Source organism: Dermochelys coriacea, chromosome 7, assembly GCF_009764565.3.
Source record: "Dermochelys coriacea isolate rDerCor1 chromosome 7, rDerCor1.pri.v4, whole genome shotgun sequence".
Taxonomy (NCBI): domain Eukaryota; kingdom Metazoa; phylum Chordata; order Testudines; family Dermochelyidae; genus Dermochelys; species Dermochelys coriacea.
Genome location: NC_050074.1, coordinates 56215550 through 56230546, shown reverse-complemented (window position 1 = coordinate 56230546; position 14997 = coordinate 56215550). Strand labels below are relative to the sequence as shown.

Sequence of the window (14997 nt, the reverse complement as noted above, 5' to 3'; positions counted from 1 at the left end):
TTATGTGGCCTCCACCTATGCTTACCTGCCGAAAGACAGGTTCCGGAGCCTAATGGGCTTGATTGCTTCAGTGACATTCAAGCTCTCGGTCTCAGCCAGAACTTGCCTCTCCCTCCTCAGCCACATGACTGCTTGCACGTATGTCATGGCCTTCGCTCACCTGCACTTCTGCTGTCTATAACTGTAAGCGCAGGGAGCATACTGCCTCATGCACCAACCCTTGGACACCATTCTCACTATCCAACCAGAGGTCATCATCTCTCTCCAATGGTGGACAGACCCACTTCAAGTCTGCTCTGGAATGCTCTTCTCACCAAACGTGACAGTCATAAAAGACATGTCATTTGACAGCTGAGTAACAAATATGGGAGATTGCATGACACAAGGAACTTGGACCGTTCTAGAAGGCAGGATGCACATCAGGATGCACATCCTGGAACTTTGGGCAGTATGCAAGGCATGCCGCACATTTTTATCGTCCATCCATTATTGTCTTGTTCTCATCATGCTGGACAACACCACTATAGTTTACTACATAAGCAAGGAGGCACAAGGTCTCCAGCGCTGTGCATGGAAGCAGTGCGTTTCTGGAAATGGATCATTACACACGGTATCCTCGACCTCTTGTCGGTAACTAACCTACCAGGGACCCAGAACGTGATTGCCGAGATACTCAGCGATAACTTTGCAACCGACCACGAATGGAAACTGCATGACACGGTAATCATGGACAATTTTGGTCAGTGGGGAACTCCGGTTAGGGACCTTTTTTTGCATTTTGCACAAAGAGCAAGTGTATTCAATACTGCTCAAGGGGAGGAGTCAGTGCCCATTCAGAAGGAGACACCCTGGTCATCGACTGGTTGGACCAGATCAACGATGCGTTCCCTCCCCTACCACTCTTGCAACACGTCTTTTACAAACTCTAACGGGAGAGGGCAATCGTCATCCTGATTGCTCCATTTTGGCCTCACCAGTTCTGGTTTCCTCCTCTTCTCCGCATGTGGAAACATCCTCCACTCCTCCTCCCAACGTTTCTGGAACTGCTTTCACAACACAACGGCAGACTCGGATACCTCAATCCGCAGATGCTTCACCTGACAGCCTGTTTTTTTTGGATGGACATCTCTGCTAGCATGAAAATGTTTGTCGGAAGTATGAGATATCTTCTCCAGTAGTATGAAGGGTTCCACGAGATGATCCTACTGAGCTAAATAGGCATGTTTCACCTCCTGGGCCCAACAGAAAGCTGTTGGCATTCTGATGCTCTTGGACTGTTTCCTCTCTTTGAAGGCCTTGGGGCTTGCTCTCAACTCCATCAGGATGCAAACAGTGGCTATTAGCACTTTTCACTCTCTGGTGGAGGGACATTCTATTTTTAACCACCCTTTCACTGCCCAATTCTAGAAGGGCCATGTATGTAAATACCTGCCCATTCAGCCTATCACGCTGCAGTGGGACCTCAGCCCAGTTCTTACATCCTTAATGAACTCTCCCTTTAGATCCATGTCCTCCTGTTCCCTTTTTCTTCTTTCCATGAAGGTCGCTTTTCTGGTGGCTATCACCTCTGTAAGGACGGTTGGCAAACTTGGAGTCATGATAGTAAGAACATAAGAATGGCCATACTGGGTCAGACCAAAGGTCCATCCAGCCCAGTATCTTGTCTACCTAGAGTGGCCAATGCCAGGTCCCCAGAGGGAGTGAATCTAACAGGTAATGATCAAGTGATCTCTCTCCTGCCATCCAGCTCCACTCTCTGAGAAACAGAGGCTAGGGACACTATTCCTTACCCATCCTGGCTAAAAGCAGTTCTGGTTGCCCCATCTCAGAAGAGATACATGACTTAACCTCCATGAATTTATCTAGTTCTTTTAAACCCTGTTATAGTCCTAGCCTTCACAACCTCCTCAGGCAAGGAGTTCCACAGGTTGACTTTGCGCTGTGTGAAGAACTACTTCCTTTTATTTGTTTTAAACCTGCTGCTCATTTATTTCCTTTGGTGGCCCCAGCTCCTGTATTATGGGAACAAGTAAATAACTTTTCCTCATTCACTTTCTCCACACCACTCATGATTTTATAGACCTCTATCATATCCCCCCTTACTCTCCTCTTTTCCAAGCTGAAAAGTCCTAGCCTCTTTAATCTCTCCTCATATGGGACCAGGTCCAAACCCCGAATCACTTTAGTTGCCCTTCTCTGAACCTTTTCTAATGCCAGTATATCTTTTTTGAGATGAGGGGACCACATCCATATGCAGTATTCAAGATGTGGGCATACCCTGGATTTATATAAGGGTAATAAAATAATCTCCGTTTTATTCTCTATCCCTTTTTAACGATTCCTAACATCCTGTTTGCTTTTTTGATTGCTGTTGCACACTGCACGGATGTCTTCAGAGAACTATCCACGATGACTCCAAGATCTTTCTCCTGATTAGTTGTAGCTAAATTATCCCCCATCATATTGTGTATATATAGTTGGGGTTTTTTCCCCAATGTGCATTAGTTTACATTTATTCACATTAAATTTCATTTGCCATTTTGTTGCCCAAACACTTAGTTTTGTGAGATGCTTTTGAAGTTCTTCACAGTCTGCTTTGGTCTTAACTATCTTGAGCAGTTTAGTATCATCTGCAAACTTTGCCACCTCACTGTTTACCCCTTTCTCCAGATCATTTATGAATAAGTTGAATAGGATTGGTCCTAGGACTGACCCTTGGGGAACACCACTAGTTACCCCTCTCCATTCTGAAAATTTACCATTTTTTCCTACCCTTTGTTCCCTGTCTTTTAACCAGTTCTCAATCCATGAAAGTATCTTCCCTCTTATCCCATGACAACTTAATTTACGTAAGAGCCTTTGGTGAGAGACCTTGTCAAAGGCTTTCTGGAAATCTAAGTATACTATGTCCACTGGAGCCCCCTTGTCCACGTGTTAGTTGACCCCTTCAAAGAACTCTAATAGATTAATAAGACCTGATTTCCCTTTACACCCCCTTTCACCACATTTCTTAAGGATAGAGTTTCATTGTGCTTGCATCCCAAATTTCTACCAAAAGTGGTTTCCTGCTTCCACCTCAACCAACCCATACGTTTGCCAACCTTCTTTCCCAAATCACATGCTTCAAATGAGGAACGGCGGCTTCATTCCCTCAGTGTCCATAGTGCCCTGGCCTTTTACTTATAGAAGACTAAACCCTTCCGGAAATCTAGACTATTCATTGCCCTAGCAGCGAAAATTAAAGGGCAGGCTCTCTCCTCCCAGAGAATTTCAAAGAGGGTCTTAGGGTGCATTACACAGTGCAATCAGCTATCAGAATGGTCCCCACCGGATGGGATACAGGCTCGTTCCATGAGAGTACAGGCAATAACTACTACTGCGCTCCATGACAAATGTATATAAGGCGGCCATGTGGAGTTCAGTACACACCTTTTCTTCTCATTATGCTCAAATGCAGTAGTCCCATAGTGTGAGGCGCGCCCCCCCCTTGGGGTGTGTGGAGGGCATCTGCGGGAGGGCAGGGCCTGGACCAGCCCCCATGGGAGTGGGGTGGGAGTGCCACCCAGCCCCTCCCTGCCCTCAGCGCTGCTCCGGTCTGGCCCCCAGCTGTGTCCGTGTCCCCAGCCCGATGCATACCTGGCCCCATTTCTAGCCTTGTCTGCTGCCCGGGGCTCCGTTGCCAGCCTCGGGCTGAGGCTGAAGCTGGGGGCAAGGCAAGGAGTTGAACCCCACCTTGCTGCGGGTCTGGCTGCTGGCTCCCACTGCAGCCCAGCTGGGCTCTGATCCTGCCCCTGCCTCGAGCCCCAGCCTCAGACCCACCCCCAGGTGTGGCCCCAGCCTCGGTCCCCTTATCCTCTTCGCATCACCCCCCGAGGTGCGAGATGCAACCTCACTCCAGCCCTGGGAGGTGGGGGCGGAATAAGGGAAGGGGAGTACAACCATCAAAACTTTGGGAACCGCTGCTCTAGTGCATGATTCTCATTTGGTGCAGTGGTCCTCCATTCCATGGTTCCGTCATCTTCCCACACTCTCCTCCTAGCTAGGTACTGCTTGTTAATCATCCTCAGTGAAATATAATAGGTATCATCACTTGAAGAAGAAGGGAAGGTTACTTACCGTAACTGGAGGTTCTTCGATATGTGTGGTAGCGATCTGTATTCCAGTCCCATCCTCCTTCCCATCTGCTGTGGATCTGGTAGATCTGCAGTGAAGGAACTGAAGGTGCGGTTGGTCTGCTCTGCCCTTTATCTGCTCAGGTGAAACCACGAGGCAATGCAAGGGCACGGACATGGACCAATGGATGCTACTACTTGGAAAAGCTCTGGGTTCATGGAGCTTGCACATAACCCTCAGTGGAATACAGATAGGGACCACTCATCTCGAAGAACCTCCAGTTACAGGTAACTGCCCCTTTTTCACTCCCAAGTTTAGATGTATAGTCTGAAGACCAAGGTTGTTTGGGGGAGGGGGAAAGGTGTCTAAAATGGTTTGGCTCAGTTTCTCTTGCCTAAACAAAATGAAATTGGTCTAGAACACTGACTTCAATACAAGCCTTTGGGACACACCCACCAAACGTGGTCATATGTTTACACTGTAGATGTAGGTGATGGATATTCTATGCACACAGATAGCGGATATTGTGGGGGAATGGGGAAGGATGTGTCAGGTTTTATATTACTAATTTGATCACATTACAGGCATCCAAGGAAAATGCTGCTATATCTGCCAATTAATTAAAGCATTAATCTAAGGTGCAGCAGCTCTGTGGTGTTTACATAGTGCTCTGAGAGTGGGAGCTCAGACAGGAGGCTCCAGAAGGCTGTTTAGAAGATCACTACATTTGAATAAGAATTAAGGAGCTTCATAAACCCTTCCTCTCTCTGCGGTGCTTATTTTTTAGGAGCAGCCCCCACCTTCCCACCAATCTTCTGAAATGAGTAATGAGCCATTTATACGGCTTCTTCCCTGAGAGACTGAGCTTGAACAGCTTCTTAGAAGGGAAATTAAATGCAACCTAATGAATGAGACTAATGAGCAAATTGGCAATGTGAGGACTTAGTATGTAGTATGCTGTTGGAGTTTGCAAGCATGTTATCTCAGGCTCGAATCATACTGTCAGTCACCAAAGGGATGATCATCCTGGCTGTACACCAAGGTCCCACAGAGCTTACTCCCCTGTTACAATAATTTGTTTTTAGCACAAATGTCTTTTAGTTCTGTGGTATGGCCATTGGTAAGCTAAGTCTCTAATGATGTTCTCTTTTTGTTACAGAGCTTTCGGAAATTGAACCCAATGTCTTTCTCCGACCCTTCCTGGAAGTAATCCGTTCTGAAGACACTACAGGTCCCATCACTGGGTTGGCCCTGACATCTGTGAACAAGTTCCTCTCATACGCATTAATAGGTATGGGGCTTGGATCACTGGCATTTCCCAAAATGCCAGCGAAGTGTATGCTCTGGAAATCCCATGCATAACAGGGTAATATATATTTGCAGCCTTCTCAGGGTTGAAGTCTGCCTGGGCTGATGGTGTGGGGATGACAGAATCTCCAATAATACTTAAGAAATAATGGAGAAGTGGTTTTTCTGTAAACTTGATTTATATGATGCTGACTAGTTCCATTCACAGCTTTAGAATGTAGTAGATGGTAGTAAATAGCTCTAGGAGTTCTAGTCTTTTCTAACCATTACAGGCATTTCAGGGCATTTGGAATATTTATTTTAAGCACCTAGAAGTGTGTTAGGTATGTCACAGAAATATATAAAGGAGCAATCCATGCACTGGAGTGTTTGCCATGTGCTTTCAGACGCAATATACCAAGGTGGGAAGGGAGAGTGGAGAATGAGGGCAAGGGTTACAATAATAGGTTCTCTCACACACAATAAACTCAGCAGGGTTACTTGGGGAGGTATACCCAGATCTTGACAGTTCTGTGATAGGTGAATTTTTGTATAGTCCAGTCCCTGTCCAGTGGCCTACACTTTCTCCATCAGCTCTTGAAAAATCTCACTTCTCACAGTTGCAATGGCAGTAGTTTTGCTTTTACTTCTTTGTTTCTCTGTATAAAGAGAGAGCATTTCTTGGGAGAAATGGGGGAGAGGGGGGAAATCAGCTTGTGGCACTAATATTTTTAAATTAGCTGTATCGGAGATTAGGATTCAGTGGAAACTTGAAACTTTCCTGTGTTTACTGAACTCTAGGAACATCACTAGATTAGGGATGGAGGGTGGTGCATGTTGCGTTGTTCTGTAGCACCCCCTCGTGGCTGTATGCACTGAGTTGTTCAGCAATCACCACAGAACATGCTATGTGCCACTGCTTGTGTTGAGGTGGCAGAGAGATAGTGGGAACAAAGAAGCCAGACGTTACATCTGAAGGATAGGCAAAAGTTGAGGTCCTCTCCACATTTTGTGTTTATAGGGTGGAGTGGTTGTGGAGTTGGAATCTAGTGACAAATGGCAGCTCCTGCTTTCTTAGATTTCAGGCACTTGTTACCAGAAAGCTTTGTATTGTAGGTGAATCTAATCATCACTTCAGCATAAGAAACATAGCCTCCAAGTTAAGAAAAGAAATGCTAAGAAACTGGGATCTTTGTGACCTATTAAAATGGGCATCTCAGTCTGTTTCTTCTGGTTGGTACCTTGATTTCTCTGCAGTGGTGTGTGTAATAATAAAATTAAATGCTTAACTGGTGGGATATCAGCAAACTTTTTATGTAATTTTAATGTACTGTGACAATAAGTGCATTGGCAACAAATAAATCATTTCTAGCACGTGCATCTTTGAAAATGTGAGCAAGAGTGCAGCTCTGTTGTATCCTGGTAGAAAGAGGACATGGCAGTTTCTAAGCAGAATGGGTACACAGTGACTTCCTGTGTACATGCTTGTGAACTGGGAAGTAGGACCAAAATGTCAGATACACTTTTAGCTTTGTGTTTTAACAGGTAGGGTCACCTGTACAGTAGACACATACTGTGTTTCAGTCAGCAGGGTAACTGCTTAAATGGCTAAAGACAGTTGGTTTAGGATTTCAATTGTTTGTTTTAACAAAGCTAGACAGAAAATGATTGAGAGTTTGACAACATTCTTTAACTTCCTAATTAGCTACAGGTCACACCAGAGCTTCCCAGCAAAAGGCCATCTCTAAAGTGTGTGGGGTGTGTGATTTTTGCAGGCAATGGCAGAATCCTTTGGGTTTTGTTTTGGAACAGCACCTGTAATCCAAGTTCTCAGTGATTGCTTTAGGTGATGTTTGCAGGGGCCTTACCTTTTGTGCTTCTCCAGACACCAGTGAGGCTGGGATTAACGGTGCTGATTGAATGTCTGGCTGTGGCTGCATTGTTATATTAAATCCCTGTCATTCTTACTTTGCCTTTTGTGATATTAACTTAGTTCCTGTGCTGGAGTGAAGTATCAAAGTGCTATATAAAGATTCACAAAGTGTAAAACTCTTCTTTACAAGCAAGCTTTTCGCAGATTATAAACAGGGAAGAAGAATGGGGAAATGTAGTGTGGCTGATGTGTGCTGTGCTTTCTAACTCTGGGTAATTGAATGACCAAACCAGAACCCTTTCCAAAATTAGCATACATTAGATCTGTGTGGGAGCAGATGGCCTGTTCTCTGCGCTTGGAGTTTAAGACCAGCGTGCAGTGGAAGGACTGTTGTATTTAAGACATGTTTGAGGAAGTGTCTTGAGATGCAATACGTTTATAAACAGCTCCCTCTTCCTACTCCTAAAGGCATTTTGTAGACAACACGCATTTCTCATTCTCTCAGATGGAATCTCTGCTAGCTAGTCAGATGGTTGGTTGTCTAACCAGTATTGAGAGAGTGGTTGAAAACTCTTAAATCAGAAAACATCCTCTTCAGAGTAACACAGTTCTTGAACACACTTTTTGACATCTGATCTCCAACTGTCTAAAGTACAAAGGTCTGTTACGAGTTGGTATTAATGCATCTATTTACTAATGGTGTAGCATGCAGCCTGTAAGTCTGCTGTTCAGTCAGAACATAAGAATGGCTATACTGGGTCAGACCAAAGGTCCATCTAGCCCAGTATCCTGTCTCCCGACAATGGACAATGCCAGGTGCCCCAGAGGGAATGAATAGAACACGTAATCATGGTTTAAAAAAAAAAAAAAGGTAAAATGATTATGTATCCATCATGCATGTAGTTTGATAGAAATAGTCAGCATTACAAAATATTGTCATGGGTTGTCTTCTGCTTTGAAGTAAACACTTCATCTTTGCTTGGAGACTTGTGTTCTGTATGTACCATGGCAATTTTGTGCAGCAACAGGAAACCTTGTGACAATATTAACATCAATTAAATTTATCTCAATTGTTTGCCAGTGCATTTGCGTTTGGATTAGCTTTGATATTTCTACAGGACAGCTAGCAGATGACTTCTTTGAAAGACACTGTAGAGAACATAAGAACGGCCATACTAGGTCAGATCAATAGTCCATCTAGCCCAGTATCCTGCCTTCCTACAGTGGCCAGTGCCAAGTGCTTCAGATGGAACAGAACAGGGCAATTATTGAGTGATCCAGAGCATGGGGTTGTGTCCTTGACCATCTTGGCTAATAGCCATTTATGGACCTATCATCCATGAATTTGTCATTCTTTTTTGAACACATTCTTTTGGCCTTCACAATGTACCCTGGCAACAAGTTCCACAGATTGACTGTGTGTTGTATGAAGAAGTACTTCCTTTTGTTTATTTTAAACCTGTTGCCTATTAATTTCATCGGGTGAGCCCTGTTTCTTATGTTATGAGATGGGGTAAATAACACTTCACTTTCTCCCCACCGTTCTATCATATCCCCCCTTAGTAATCTCTTTTCTAAGATGAACAGTCAGTCTTTTAATCTCTCCTCATACAGAAGCTGTTCCATACCCCTAAATATTTTTGATTCCCTTGTCTGAAACTTTTCCAGTTGTGATGTATCTCTTCTGAGATGGGGCAACCAGAACTGCACGCACAGTATTCAAGGTGTGGGCATACCATGAATTTCTATAATGGCATTATGAGATTTTCTGTTTTATTATCTATCTCTTTCCTAATGGGTCCTAATATTCTGTTAGCTTTTTTGAGTGTCTCTGCACATTGAATGGATGTTTTCAGAGAACTATCCATAATGACTCCAAGACCTTTCTTGGGTGGTAACAGCAAATTTAGACCCCAGTCGTCTTGTATGTATAGTTGGGATTATGTTTTTCAAAGTGCATTACTTTGTGCTTATCAGTATTTAATTTCGTGTGCCATTTTGTTGCCCCGTCACCCAGTTTAGTGAGATCTGTTACTTTGTACTTAATTATCTTGAGTAATTTTGTATTGTTGGCAAATTTTTGCCATCTCACTATTTATCCCGATTTCCATATCATATGGAATATGTTAAACAGCACTGGTCCCAGTACTGATCCTTGGGGGAACCTGCTATTTACCTCTCTTCACTATAAAAACTGACCATTTATTCCTACACTTTGTTTTTATCTTTTAACCAGTTAGTGATCTTTGAGATGACCTTCTCTCTTATTCCATGACTGCTTACTTGGCTTAAGAGCCTTTGGTGTGGGACCTTGTCAAAGGCTCTCTGATAGTCCAAGTACACTGTGTCCACTGGATCACCCTTGTCCAAGTGTGTGTTGACCTTCTCAAAGAATTCTAATAGATTGGTGAGGCATGGTTTTCCTTTACAAAAGCAATGTTGACTCTTCCCCAACATATTGTGTCTGATCTTTATTATAGTGTCAGCCAATTTACCTGGTATTGAAGTTAGGCTTACTGGCCTGTAATTGCCAGGATCGCCTCTGGAGCCTTTTTAAAAAATCGGTTTCACATTTGCTGTCTTTCTGTCATTTATTCCACAGGCTGATTTAAGTGATAGGTTACATACTACAGTTAGTAGTTCTGTAATTTCATATTTGAGTTAATTCAGAACTCTTGCGTGAATACCATCTGGTTCTGGTGACTTATTACTGTTTTAATTTATCTATTTGTCCAAAAAGTTCTTTATTGACACTCAGTCTGGGACAGTTCCTCAGATTTGTCACCTAAAAAGAATGGCTGAGGTGTGGGAACCTCCCACAAATCCTTTGTGGTGAAGACAAATGCAAAGAATTCATTGTTTCTTTTTGTAACGGCCTTGTCTTCCTTAAGTGCTCCTTTAGCACTGTGATCATTCAGTGGCCCCACTGTTTGGCAGGCTTCCTGCTTCTGATATACTTTAAAAAAAAATTGCTATTTAGTTTTTGTCTTTTGCTACTTGTTCTTTAAAAATTCTTTTTTGGCCTGCCTAATTATACTTTAACACTTGACTTTCCAGAATTTATGCTCCTTTCTATTTCCTCAGTAGGCTTTGACTTCCAATTTTGAAAGGATTCCCTTTTGGTTCTTTTACTCTGCTGTTTCTCGTACTGTTTTTTTTTTAAATTTTGGGATACACATTTAGTTGGAGCCTTTGGTGTGCTTTTGTTAAATAGTTTACAGGCGTGTCACCCTTGTGACTATTCCTTTTAATTTCTGTTTAACTAGGTTTCTGATTTTTGTGTAGATCCCCTATTTGAAGTTAAATGCTACTGTGATGAATGTCTTTGGTATTTTTTCCCTTACAAGGATGGTGAATTGAATTACATTATGGTTGCTATTACAGAGTGGTTCAGGTCTATATTCACCTCTTGGACCAGATCCTGTGCTCCACTAAGGACTAAATCATCAGTTGTCTCTCCTCTTGTGGGTTCCAGGACTAGCTGCTCCAAGAAGCAAAATAATATTGTCTAGAAATTTTATCTCTGCATTCTGTCCTGAAGTGACATGTACCCAGTCAATATGGAGAGAGTTGAGATCCCCCATTGTTACTAGTTTCAGAGTAGCAGCCGTGTTAGTCTGTATTCGCAAAAAGAAAAGGAGTACTTGTGGCACCTTAGAGACTAACAAATTTATTTGAGCATAAGCTTTTGTGAGCTACAGCTCACTTCATCGGTTTTTCTGTTTTTGTAGCCTCTCTAATCTCTCTGAGCATTTCACAATCACCATCCTGGTCAGGTGGTCAGTAGTATATTCCTATTGCTATACTCTTATTATTCAAGCACGGAATTTCTATGTATAGAAATTGTGGTACAGTTTGATTTATTTAAGATTTTTACTATATTTGACTCTATGCTTTCTTTCTCATGTAGTGCCACTCTCCGACCAGCGTGGCCTGCTCTGTCATTCATTTTGTACCCTGGTATTACCATTTTCCATTGATTATCATCACTCCACCAAGTTTCTGTGATGCCTGTTATAATCCTAATTTAATACCAGGCACTCAAGTTGACTCATCTTAGTACTTAGACTTCTAGCATTTGTGTACAAGCATTTATTAAATTTGTCAGTATTTAGTTGTGTGATGTAACTGAATGGGATTTTTTCATTTGACTATTTCTATTTGGTTCCTGCCTGTACTTCGTTTAACTTCTATCCTCTCCTCTTCACAAGGGTAATAGACTCTCCTTTTAATAAATCCTCCCCGAAGGCATGTCCGTGTTCAAGCCATGTGCTCCTCTGCACCTGTGGGCTTTCTCCCAGCCCTTAGTTTAAAAATTGCTTTACAACCTATTTAATTTTACATGCCAGTAGTCTGGTTCCATTTTGCTTTAGATGGAACCCATCCTTCCTATATAAGCTCCACCTTTCCCACAAAGTTCTCCAGTTCCTAATGAACCAAAGTCCTTCCTCCCAACACCACCATTTCATCCACGCACTGAGATCCTGTAGTTCTACCTGTCTAACTGGCCCTGTGCACGGAACTGGAAGCATTTCAGAGAATGCTACCAGGGAGATCCTTTCTTCTCTTATCTAGCAACCTGAATTTGGCCTCTAGAACCTCTCTCCTACCTCACTGGTACCCACATGTACCATGACCACCAGCTCCTTCGTAGCACTTCACAAAACCTATCTAGATGTCTTGAGCAGTCCTTAACCTTCAGTCCAGGCTTGCAGTGAATTTGAAAAGCATATTCTCTACTTTTCCCTTTGAAACGTATTTGCTTTGCTGCAATTACCATACATGTCATGGACTTCAGAAGGTCCATAGCAGCTTTCTAGATTTCCACTTCTAAAACAAATTTTTGCTCTCAACATCACTGGGCTCAGCATGTGTATAGGTATGGTCTGGATTTTCACCAGTTTAGCTCTACCTTTAGCATCACAGGGTAGCCACTCGTTGAATTTGTATGCTGCAGTAGAGATGATCCATCTTGTGTAGATTGAGAGAGAATAAATACCTCTTGCGGTAGTAGAATTGGTTTATATTGTGGTAAGAATAAGAATTCCCTTCCAGTTATGACCTGGTTCTTTTTAGTTGTATTTTCTGGTGTATACATCTGCTACTAAGAATCTGTACAGCAGTCTGACGAGTAATAAATGACTAGCTAATTAGTCCCAGTCTTGGGGAATGAGTTCACTTCGTGTTGTGGTATGACTATCTATAGGACAACATGTGGGTAGGCCTTTAAGCTTTTTTTCCTGTGTTTCTAACTCTTACATGCTGCATTGTCCCCTGAACCTTCTCATTTATTAAAATAAAAAACACTTGATTGTTCCTTTTTCCACTTTCCTCCTCAATGGAAGTGATGAGAATAAATTATAGCAACTGTACCTTGGGTATGCTACCTGTTTTTACAGCTAGTTTGATTTACTGTTCAAGTCACTTGGAAGTGCCTATCTTTGCTCCATTGCTATTTGTAGCTGCGGAAGAGCTTGCTTATTGAGAGGTTTGAAGCATATTTCCCCACACCGATTATTTCACTTCCCTTAAAGCTCCTGCTGAGAGGACCCCTGAATTCCTCAAAAGACGAGAGCCAGTAGTTAAAACTACAAGGTCACCTAACCCAGCTCAGTTAGTCTACACTAGCACCACCACAGGTAGAGCTGAGCTGGTGATAGCAATGGTAGAAACCATGGTACATCCTAAGCAGTGAAATGTCTACTTTTAAGTCAGGCCAGCAGATAGAAACTATGATCTCTCTGACATTGAGGTCCACATGCTGCCCTTTGCTACCAAGTGTCAGTGCTCAACAGGATGCCATTGACGTGGAGTCAGAAATGACCAATCCAAATCTCAGACTCTGATCAGTTTAATAAGATTTTATACAACGATGAGTTATACAAGCATTGCCCAAATATGTAAAAACAAACCCATCAGAGGAAGGCAAGATCTGCATAAGATAAGGATGCATGCTGTGTTTGCGGGTTACTGCCCCTCAGCCAGTAATATCCATGCCTGATCCAGTGGCAGGCTGCTACATGCATGATGCCATCCCTTGCCATTCACGTAGCTGTGAGAAATGTTTCTTACCCGGTGGCTTTTCAGAACCTGCATGGGACTGTTAGGCCTGTTCTCCATGATGGGACATGGAGGTCATGGAACCCAACAAGGGCAGCTTTCTTTAATATGTAGACTTTAGCAGTTGAGGTGTGAATGCTACTAGAGCTGAAGAGCAAATCTGCTGCAGCTTCTCTGCCAAGTGCACAAGGCCCATTTGCTCCCAGAGCTCTCCTACCAGATACGTGTTTGTTTCATGGAGCCCTGTCCTCAGTTAATGAGGTATTAACTAGTGTTTAGTTTGTCTCCTCTCTTTCCTAATGACTGTTTAGGTAAGATGGTAACAAGACTCTTGCTCAATGCGGTATTGTTTAAATGAGAATGAAATCAAAGCCAGAGGCAGCTTTCCCAAAGCTACTGAAATGTGGCACAAGATACGGTTACTGGCAACAATCCTGTCCAAAACTCCCTCTCAGCTGAACCCATGTTTGTAGATACAAGAGAATGAAATGGAGAGAGGGGCCTTGATGACTGACTGAAGTGGAGGGTTGCAGCTCTGGTATCTCAACCATGGTTCCGTCTGTCTACCCATTTTCCCCTGGAAGAGCTGCTGGCCTATTTCTTCTCCCTCCCCTGCTCCTTGGGAGGGACCTTAGGCAGCAGAGGACAGCTTCCTTCCCTGTCTGGGAGAAACCCCAGGCAGGGACTCCTCTGCCTGTAGTAGAAGTGAATTTACCAATTGGAAACTGGTTTCATATGTTGACATTTTTTCTCTCCCCAATCTGATGCAGTTAACAGCTGATTCTGGCTAGGCCGTGGGTGTTTGGGGAGTAGTCTTATAACTTACTAACAAAAACATGACCTACGAGAGGGGGCCATAACCAGCTTAATCAAGTACTCCTCTCCCCTTTCCTTTGTCTGTTGGAACATAAGCTCTTTGCAAACGTAAAAGGCAGTTCCTAACCCAAAGCGCCGTGTGTGCAATACTGAGAACGTATGACAATAAACAAAAAGCCTATCCATGCTAATGGAAGCTGAGTAGACCCTACAGGGAGAGGAATTCACCCCGACGCGCACACAAAGACAGTAGATGTAAGTGAAGCAGCTCTGGGTCAATGTCTCCACACAGAGTTGACAGCGGCCTTTCCCTGTCAGTTTCCTTCTCCTGTCATGGCTTCCTTGTTTTCTTATGCAGATCCCAGCCATGAGGGCACAGCTGAGGGAATGGAGAACATGGCAGACGCCGTCACACACGCCCGATTTGTGGGCACGGATCCGGCGAGTGATGAGGTTGTCCTGATGAAAATCCTGCAGGTAAGCGGAGAGAAGTGGCAATTACCATAATGGCTGCTGCCTGGCACTAAGTGGATCCAGTTACATGGAGTTGCGGGGGGGAGGGAGCAGTGTTTTGACTCTGCAGGAGCTTAGTGACAGACTTTATTTTTAAACAGATGGCTCATGTACCTGTGGTAAAAGCTTTTCCAAATGAAAATAATTAAAAGCTTAAATGAATTGATTTTAAATAGAGTTATTGATGTGATATAGCCTTGGTCCTAGCCTGTGTGTGTTCCTCTCCAGTGGTGGGGAAAGCAGGGATGGGGAACCCAGCAGCTTCTTTGGTGGTAGCTGAGGGTTGTGGCGGGGGAGCAAAAGGAGTTACTCTGAGACAAGCCTAGAGTTTTATA

At 43.4% G+C, this 14997-nt stretch overlaps 1 protein-coding gene across 11 annotated transcripts in view; it reads left to right on the top strand.

The window, feature by feature from the left end:
- GBF1 (golgi brefeldin A resistant guanine nucleotide exchange factor 1) overlaps positions 1-14997 on the top strand; it is a 180284-nt gene that overhangs the window by 99718 nt on the left and 65569 nt on the right. For all 11 annotated transcript variants that reach the window (XM_038408761.2, XM_038408756.2, XM_038408757.2 and 8 more), the window contains 2 exons: positions 5273-5404; positions 14508-14626. In XM_038408761.2, coding sequence (XP_038264689.1) covers positions 5273-5404; positions 14508-14626 — 251 coding nt within the window. The remainder of the gene's footprint in view (positions 1-5272; positions 5405-14507; positions 14627-14997) is intronic.